This window comes from Prosopis cineraria, unplaced genomic scaffold, assembly GCF_029017545.1.
Source record: "Prosopis cineraria cultivar Desert tree isolate PC_DT_omini unplaced genomic scaffold, ASM2901754v1 PC3, whole genome shotgun sequence".
Classification (NCBI taxonomy): domain Eukaryota; kingdom Viridiplantae; phylum Streptophyta; class Magnoliopsida; order Fabales; family Fabaceae; genus Prosopis; species Prosopis cineraria.
The window spans coordinates 22,769,516-22,779,315 of NW_026555334.1; the positions used below are offsets into that span (position 1 = coordinate 22,769,516).

At 33.4% G+C, this 9,800-nt stretch overlaps 1 protein-coding gene across 3 annotated transcripts; it reads left to right on the forward strand.

Moving 5' to 3' along the window:
- The first annotated feature begins 232 nt into the window (after positions 1–232).
- Positions 233–5,143, forward strand: LOC129307187 (transcription initiation factor TFIID subunit 11). 3 transcript variants are annotated; one of them, XM_054948071.1, is made up of 6 exons: positions 233–702; positions 873–1,040; positions 1,508–1,878; positions 2,299–2,386; positions 4,367–4,469; positions 4,679–5,143. In XM_054948071.1, the coding sequence occupies exons 1-6, from the start codon at positions 667–669 to the stop codon at positions 4,804–4,806; spliced, it is 894 nt and encodes a 297-aa protein (XP_054804046.1). In that variant the 5' UTR covers positions 233–666; the 3' UTR covers positions 4,807–5,143. The 3 variants fall into 3 exon arrangements, with proteins under 3 accessions (XP_054804046.1, XP_054804048.1, XP_054804047.1); XM_054948073.1 differs by having other exon boundaries at positions 233–687; XM_054948072.1 differs by having other exon boundaries at positions 236–702; positions 4,370–4,469.
- Positions 5,144–9,800: the final 4,657 nt, after the last annotated feature.

Below are 9,800 nucleotides of genomic sequence, written 5' to 3' on the forward strand. Positions count from 1 at the left end.
GTCTCATGGTCTTAATGTAAATAAGACCAAAGTTACCAAAATAACCCCATTTTGAAACAAAACAAAACACACTTCTGATAAGCATCTCTTGCATCATTTTTCTGTTGCGTTAGCCTGTGACACTGGTGAGGAGCTCTCTATTTTTCCATGAAAGATCTTTAATTCTCTCTTTGTTTACATGACATATAGCTTCTGAAGTTTTTTCTTTTCGTTTCTTTTTGCACTGCCTTTCCAATAGCAGCTTCGGCGCCACATAATGCGGCATCCCCACCACCCCGCTCATGGTCCCTCCATCGCCGACCCAAAGTCCGCGAGCTAGACATTTTTCTGCAGGCAAAGAATTCGCGAGAGGCGGGGTGGAAGAAGCTAAAGACGGTGCCGAACCGACTGCGACCGATCTCCTGGCACAATTGGAACTGTCCTTTGAGTTGCTTATACATTATTCGGATCTGGGAAGACGATGAGTAGCGTGCATATTGATAGAAGGAAGAGAGAGCAAGGAAGAGTTGTCTGAGGACTGATGGCGAGGGAGAGATCCGGAGGAATATTCGGTGTTGGACATTGCCAAGTTTCGATTCTCCTTTGGAGAAAGACAGAAATTGCTTAGCTGCAGACATAGGAGGAGACTAGATTGATTTCTTAGATTGGAGGTTGGAGACACAGAACATGCGGGGAAGGAGACGCGAAGTGCGTGCCATTTTGGTAACTTCAACTTTAGTATTATTTGCATTTAAGTGCCATGGGACCTAAGAATTATTTATGGTTTTGGGGGAACTTTTGGATACTTAAAATGGTTACATGGTACCTGATAGTGATTTTCCCTTTTTTTTAATGCTTTTGTTTTTTTTTTCCGTCTATCTTTTTGCCTCAAGCAATACCGTTCTCACAAGACTCGAACCCACTGGTTAAGCCGCAATGCGATCGTTCTCTGGTTCCTTCTGGATTCTCGTGCTGGTGCCTCTCTCCCTCTCCCCAATTCTCTACCCCTGCGCCGCGCCTCTTCCATAACTATCGTCTGCGGAGCTAGTTGCAATTTTCAGGTGTGTTTTTAATTTTATCAATACTCAATTGGAAATTTCGGTGGCTGAAAGGAGTATTTTATTCGATGTCGCTTAGTTGATGATATTTGTTTCTTTATCTATAAACTTTTCCTCGTGCTCTCTTCGTGATTTTATTGGATTGGAAAGTTGCTCCATTTTTTTTTCCTCCACCTCTAGGTAAACCCCAAATTCTGATGGAAATATTCTTTAAATTACCATCTGATCCTTCTTTTGGTGTTAGAAAAACGGTTGGTTTTGCTATATTTGTTGGCAACGAAATGTTGGGAAAAATGTGTTGCTTTGGAGAATTTTGTAGGATCTCTTAATAACAGAAGTTTCAGTTTTTTCATATAACATTGTTCAAGTGACTTGAAACGAGAACTTCGTGTATTGTATGCTTTAAATTTCATGACTTACCAACTGCCAGAGGATTTTCTTTGCATTTGATCGAATGATTTCATTTTCAGGGGAATAGGTTTAAAACAACCCGGAACAGAATGAAGCAATCAAAAGATCCATTTGAAGCAGCATTTGAGGAACAAGAGGATTCACCACCAGAATCCCCAGTTGAGGCATTTGAAGAACAAAACCCTAGTGCTGTAGGTGCGCAGGGTACTTCCGCTGGCCAAGAGGATGACATCTCGAATAGTAGTGGCACTAAAACAGCAATTCAATTCACTCCAGCTACTAAGTTTCATTCAGCTGGGCCTAGCGGCAGGCCCATGACCAATGTCACTAAGAATAAAGATGACGAGGATGAGGAGGAGGAAGAGAACATGGATGTTGAACTTGGCAAGTTCCCATCAAGTGCTGACCCTGATAAAATGGCCAAGATGCAGTAAGCGGAGGCATTTCTTTGTTTTTGTTTTTTTTTTTTTGGTGAACTCAAAAAGCTTAAGTCTGATGCGATCACTGTGCTATTGATTTTTACTCGGTTGGCTTGGCTGTGAGATTAAAAGTGACTCCAAACCTAAAGTTTGCTCTGTATAATAAATACCTGAAAATGCATGTGAGTGCATAGTCTGAATAAAATGCATAAAAGGAACAATAGAAAGAACTTTGTGAAGGCAGGATAGGCACGTAGCTTTCCAAGAACCTTGCTATATGTTACAAATCTTGTTCCATGTTTTTCACTTGCTGATCTAGTTTCTTTTCTTGATCCTAATTTATTTGTTTTTCCTTTTGTTTGTTTATTTGTTATTATTTTTATTTTGCCTTTGTAATTATTTTAAAATGTTGCATTTGCCTGCTGCTCCAGGGTCATATTATCACGGTTCACTGAAGAACAAATGAGTAGATATGAGTCTTTTCGAAGGGCTGGATTTCAGAAAGCTAACATGAAAAGGGTATGTTTTTTTATCCTGCTCTTTCTTCTACCCACAAAATACTGAGATTCTTATGTTCTACTAAAGCTTAACTTTGGTAAATAGAGGTTAAATTATTCTTTTATCAACTTATACTTTCTTTCAATTCTTTAGTCCATATGGCTGTAATATTTGTGTGAAGTCCTTGTAGTTTAGAAAATTTAGTTAGATCCCTGTTATCAAATTTCTTCTTTTACATCTTAAAACTAAGTGATTTGGACATACAAATTATAATTGCCATGTTGGTAGGATTACCTCCTCTACCTAACCCTCTTTCATCACGTCATTCGTAAGTGTGTGTTTGGCTGCAAGAGGGCAAGGAAAAACTGGAGGTAATGTGAGTGGAAATGACCTTTGTACTTCTACTTAAAAAGTAACTAAAAGGGAATAGCTCCTCCTCCTCCTCGATGCCCAGAATGGTATAAATCGCAACAAGCTGCTTGATGTCCAACAGTGTGCTTATTCCAAATCCCCATGACGAGTGGTTAGTGAAGGAGGGAAACTGGGAATGTAAGTCACTTGCAGTAGTTTGAATGTGCTGATCAGTGCCAACATGGCAATTATATGTTTAGGTCAGTAGGTTTCAATTGAGATGGAGCACGAGTTTGGTTACAAGTACATATTGTTTTTGAAACTATAAAGACATACTTAAATTTTTTTTATATTATATATATATATATATATATAACAACAACGACAACAAACTTTATCCCCCTAGTTGGGATCAGCTACATGAATTGCACAATAACATTGTGCTCTATCATCAACCAAGCTTTTAGGAATATTGCTAGCTAAGAAGTCTCGTTCAATAACTTCTATAAGTTTTTTTTTTTTTCTCTACCCTTCTTTACAAGGCTTGAGGTTATTTGTTCTACACTCCGCACTGGTGCCTCTCATGGCTTTCTCTGTGCATATCCAAACCATTTCAAACAATTTTTTACCATTTTCCCTTCAATGTCACGTTCACTTTTTCTTGTATATATTCATTTCAGATTTTATCTCTTTGTGTATGCCCTCACATCCATTTTAACATTCTCTTCTCTACTTTTTCAATTTTATGCTCTTGTTGTCCCTTTTAAGCCCAACATAAATCAAATTAAATATCAAATAGATGTACAGGGACTATAAATAATTTAACCTTTTAGAGAAAGAGGGCAGAAGGGTCAAAGTCTTGATAACTTGGTCACAAAGGCTCTGGTACACGGGTCATCTTAAATGAAATGCTAAGTATTTGATAAGGTCTATGATTGTTTTATTGATATATCTTAAACCACACTACCACAATAGCCTATGTGCTCCAAGTTCGAATAAGAAAGAGAAGGCTGAAAGAAGTGAAGTCGAGCTCATGATCACTTGGCTATAATGGTAGTTTCTATGTCAAAAGCTTGAGTTATTAAGTGGCAGTCCTTGAATAGTTTACTATAATATCTAATAGGGAATTAGGGATTAATTAAAAGAATTCAGTTGAAGACTTAATAACAAAATGTATGTATCATATCATTGATTCACCTCGTTTTATGTCAATATTATGACTATAAAAGGACACCTTTGACCTTTATTTTATGTGCACTAACCAATAATTATTTTCTTTAATTAAATGACATCTAGATAATTAATAAACACTCAAATGGTCAAGTTATATTACTGTAACCATGTCAAACAACCTGAAAATTAGAAATTAATCTGAGTTGTTTGAAACGATTTACCTCTGGCTTTCTTGAATTCCTTGTTGCTTGAGCTCCTTGTCTCCATTATTTCTTCTCATTATTCTTGAAGTCTAGTTTCTGTTACCTCAGTTTGTCCTCAGTTGCTACTTTTGACTTGCTTGAGTTTTTTCTTTTTGATTCTCCCCTGCACCACTGTGAATACTTCCATTTTTGCTTTTTAATTTTACTAGTAATTTGTCTTGTAATGAGATTGCTCACAAGTTGCCCCTTTATGCCCTTCTTGATCGCATTGAAGCAGCTGTTAGCAAGCATTACTGGAACCCAGAAAATTTCTGTGCCAATGACGATTGTAGTGTCAGGCATAGCAAAGATGTTTGTGGGTGATGTTGTTGAAACAGGTAATGATAGTTTTCCTTCATAATCACAAGATGCTTACATCAGAAACAAAATAAACCATTCAAAGATGGAACTAAATATTTGATTTATTCCCAATGTCATTCTCTAGGATCTCATGGATAAATGATGCATCTCACATTCTCGCTGGATTATTACTCTGCTAATATGCTGATTTCAACTATCTCAATTAATATATAATTTATTTATGTAGCTAGAATAGTTATGAAAGAGAGGAAAGAATCTGGGCCAATCCGGCCTTGCCATCTGAGGGAAGCATACAGACGACTAAAGGTTGAAGGAAAAGTCTGCAAGAGAACAGCGTCTAGGCTCTTCCGATAGATGGACCAGATTGCGGATGTCATGCGATTGAAAGCAAAGCTGAATACTATAGTTGCGTAATTACGGTGACGTTTATTTTCAGCTCTTTCAGGCTGAAAATTGGTTTGGACAAATGTGACTTGTGGATAGAGTATTGAAGTAATATAGCGAAAGGAAATTTGATAGTTCTCTGTTGTTGCCCTCCCCTATTTTTTGTGATCTTGGTGCCTGGGCTTTTTCCCCCCCTCCCAGACTGTAACCTTTTGATTTGTAACTATCCTGAGTAATCGTATATCTCTCTTTACTCTAAAAATTGATAGTTCTTCATTTAAAAAAAGAACAAGAAAATTCTGAACCTTGTTGAGTTTGCGGTGACCTTGTTGATGTTAAATTGTATTTATATTCTTATATAAACATGATAGTGGATCATATGCTTTGCATAATATAAATGACACTGTACATCATTTAAATTGCGATGGGTTTCATATTTTATATATTATATATATACATACAAAATTTGATGCTTGTTTTATAATAAAAGTTGGAATTAAGAATTATTGTTATCTTTCAACTTTACTCAAAAGATTATTGAGCATTCTAAACTTAAATAAAGTTTAATTTTGTTTCTTAACATTTAGTTATTTTCTTATTATGTGGGTCTTATATTTAAATTTTTAAATTTTTTTATTATAAATTATTTAATATTGGGTCTTATCATTTTTTTAATATTTTTTAAAAACATAAAAATACTACTCTCTCTCTCTCTATCCTCCTCTCCCCCCCCCCCCCCAACTCATCCAACAAAAACTCTTCCTTCAACCTCATTCTCCTCCTCCTCATGTTTCTTTGCTTCCTCTATTCCCCTATTTTTGAAGCTTCCTTCATGAAAATTGCACAAGCATTGAATCCTCTACTTCGAAAAGCATCTTTCACTTCATGAGAGATAAAATTAATTTATAATTAAATTTACGATATCCAATAACCTTTACGATAAATTTGAGGAGCAAACATAATTCTTAATATTAAAAATTGTTTAGTAAAAATTTACTGTTACTAAATGAGCTTGAATGACAAGCCCCTCCCCCTCAAGGCTAACTAGTGAACAAGTTAATGAGCTGGTTTTTGTAAAATTGTTCTGAGTAGTCACGATGAAGATGGAGGTGACTATAGTCCTCCTTGTTGAATATAGGAACTTATTATGGTGGGAGCAAACTTGACAATTCTAAATCATTAGTATTCAAACCTTAAGTATCTAAATTTTATAAAAATTTAAATTTTAAAATTACTAATGCTATATTTTTGTGGTGGAAAACTTATATCCCATATTTTTTTTATGCAATTGTAACCCATATATTAATTATTCTAATATTAAAAATTTAAAATATATTTTCAAAAAAAGACATAAGAGTTAAAAATATTAAAATCTTAAAACCATAACATAAGAGTAAAAATATGTAAAACATAGGCATGCATAATAATCCATAATATTTTTTGGTGAATATAATCAAAGAAATCAATCATGGATCACTCAAAAATTGTGTACAACAACAACAAACTTTATCCCATTAATTAGAATTGGTTACATAAATTGTATGATGCCATTATACTCTATCATTAACTAAACTTTTATGAATATTGTTAATTAAGAGGTTTCAATTAATAACTTTTGCAAAAATTATATACATTGAAAGGAAATTATTAAGGCAATTCAAGTGAGCGTATGAAAACAATATGAGAAGTAAAATAGAAACCAAGTATTGTATTTCCTGATTAATACAAGAGATTAACACGAAAAAGGAAGTAAAAACAACAAAGAGGAGATTAATAATTGTTATAAAATTATATAATTAGAAAATAAAGATATTGGGAGAAGAAGTAGAGACAAGAAAATGAGAGAATTTTTTATGGATTATTATGTCCTTCAATATAAATTACGTGCCTTATTTATAGGCATGACCTTACAAATCAAAGGTTACACAAATAATAAAAGCAAATAAAGGGTAATTAACTCTCATGATGGTAGGAGTTTCATGGGAGTACAATCAACTCTCATGATGGTGGGAGTTTCATGGGAGAAGATGAAGATGAAGAGGAGATCAAGATGGACATCTACTATCCTTTTAATATTCATGATACTCTCTCTTGCATGTCCATTATATAAAAATGTGTCTCATTAAAAACTTCAACTAGGAAAAACCTTGTGGGAAAAAACCTAGCAGAAGAAAAGAGTACATCATTTATTTATATGTTATTCAATGTTGTTTCATTAAAAACTTTATTAGGAAAACCCAAAGGGAAAAAATCTTAAACAAGGGAAAAAGAGTATAGCGCTTATTAACTCCCCCTTTTGACAACGTCAATTGATATCTCTAAGTCTGCGAAGTCTAATATCATGAACAAGTTTTTCAAATATTTTAGTAGGAAGTGATTTAGTGAACATATCAGCCAAATTTTCTTTGAAACAAATTTGCTGGATATTAATTTCATCATTCTTTTAAAGATCGTGAGTAAAAAAAATTGGTAAAATATGTTTCATTCTATCTCCTTTAATATACCATTCTTCAATTGGGCAATACAAGTAACATTATCTTCGTATACAATCATCAGGATCATTTCATTAAGAGACAGACCACAAGTAGCTCGTATGTGATGGATTAATGATTTTAACCACACACATTCTCGACTTACTGCATGTAGAACTAGAATTTTTGCATGATTAAATGATGTGGCTGATATTGTCTATTTCATAGATTGCCATGAAATGGCTATACCATCATATATGAACAAATAACCTATTTGTGATCTACCAACATGCGAATGAGACAAAAATCCAGCATCTTCATAACCAATAAAGTTAGCTTTAGGTACTTTGGAATAAAATAATCCCATATCCATAATGAAAAATGTGCTTAACACCATTCCAGTGCCTTCGTGTTGGTGAAGAACTGTGTTTCGCTAATAAGTTAATAGCAAATGAGATATTAGATCATATATGACTAGCAAAATATATTAGTGCTCCAATTGCACTAAAATATGGTGCTTCTAGACCAAGTAGTTTTTCATCATCTTTTCGAGGTCCAAAAGGATCTTTATCAAGCTTCAATAATCTTACAACCATTGGGGTACATAACGGATGTGATCTATCCATATAAAATTATTTTAAGACCTTTCTTGTATAAATTTCTTGATATAGAAAAATTTTATTATTCATATATTCCATTTGCAATCCAAGGCAAAATTTTGTTCTTCCCAAATTTTTCATTTTAAATTCTTTCTTTAAGCAATTTATAGCTTTTGAAAGCTCTTCAGGTGTTTCAATGATATTTATATCATCAACATAAACAGTAATTATAGCAAACTCTTTAGGATTTATAACTTTTGAAAGCTCTTTAAGTGTTCCATATAAGGATTTATTTAATTTGATTAAGTAATTTTCTTGAGAACTTGAATTGTATGCTTTTGGAAATTTATATCCTTTAGGGAGTTTCATGTAAATGTCACAATTGAGTGAACCATACAAATATGCTGTAACAACATCCATTAGATGCAAATCAAGTCCTTCACCTATTGCCAGGCTAGTTAAATATTGAAAAGTAGTTGCATTCACCACTGGTGAGTATGTTTCAATAAAATCAATTCTAGGGCTTTGTGTAAATCCTTGAGCCACAAGTTGTACCTTATATCTTACAATTTCATCGTTTTCAATTCTTTTTTTTGGATAAAAACCCATTTATACCCAACCGACTTGACACTTTCAGTTGTATGGACTACAAGTCCAAAAACATTTCTTGTCAAGTAATTTTAATTCTACCTCAATTACATCTTTCCATTTTGATCAATCTTCTCTTTGTTTGCATTCCTTAATGCACTTTGGTTCACGATTCTCATTTTCATTTATTACATCAAGCGCTACATTATATGTAAAAATATTATCAATGTTAATTTCATTCTGATCCCATTGTGTTCCATTCATAATATAATTTATTGAGATTTCATTATTTTCACACGTTTCAAGAATCTAAGTTTCTTCTGGAATTGAAAAATTAGTAGTGTCAAATGACTCTTCATGAGTTACTAACTTTTCTTGATTGTCCTCGATTTGACCATCTGTGTTTCTAGCTCCTTTTTTTTTAAGGATTTTTATCTTTGGAACCTATGGGCCTTCCATGTTTTATGCTTGCTTTAGAATCATTTGCAATAATAGGCTGTCCAATTGGGACATTAATTCTAATTGGAGCATTAACATTTGGAATATGTGATTTAGTTACTTTCTTTATGTCAGTAAATGCATCTGGCAATTGATTTGCTAAATTTTGTGAATGAATTATCTTTTGAACTTCTAGTTCACATTGCTTTATATGAGGGTCAAGATGAGATAATGATAATTCATTCCAACTAATTTCTTTTTTCAATTGCTTATTTTCCCCCTCTAATGTTGGGAAAACTGATTCATCAAAATAACAATAAGCAAATTAAGCAATAAATAAATCTCCTGTTAATGGTTTTAAATATTTAATTATAGAAAAAGATTCATACCCAACATATATTCCCATCCTTCCTTGAGGACCCATCTTAGTATGTTGTGGTGGAGCAATTGAAACATATACTGCACATCTAAAAATTTTTAGATGGAAAATATTAGGTTCCTGACCAAAAATCAATTCTAAAGGAGAGCTCTTAAGATAACTTATTAGCCTAATACGAATTAATGATGCTGCTTGTAAAATTGCATTTCCCCAAGTAGATATTGGGATATTCAATTGTATAAGTAATGGTTGTGCAATCAATTGTAAGCATTTAATCAATAATTCTGCAAGTCCATTTTGTGTATGAACATGTGCTACAGGATGTTCAACATCAATTCCAAGAGACATGCAATATTTATTAAAAGCTTGTGATGTAAGTTCACCAACATTATCTAGACATAATTTCTTAATAGGATAATCAAAAAATAATACTCTTAATCTAATAAGTTGAGCAAGCAATCTCATCAATGCCAAGTTACAAGAAGATAA

Coding starts and splice junctions, on each gene's coding strand:
- LOC129307187 (XM_054948071.1), top strand. CDS start 667: ATGCGGGGAAGGAGACGCGAAGTGCGTGCCATTTTG. Junction 1,041..1,507: donor GAGCTAGTTGCAATTTTCAG/GTGTGTTTTTAA, acceptor TTTCATTTTCAG/GGGAATAGGTTTAAAACAAC. Junction 4,470..4,678: donor GGGTGATGTTGTTGAAACAG/GTAATGATAGTT, acceptor TTATTTATGTAG/CTAGAATAGTTATGAAAGAG.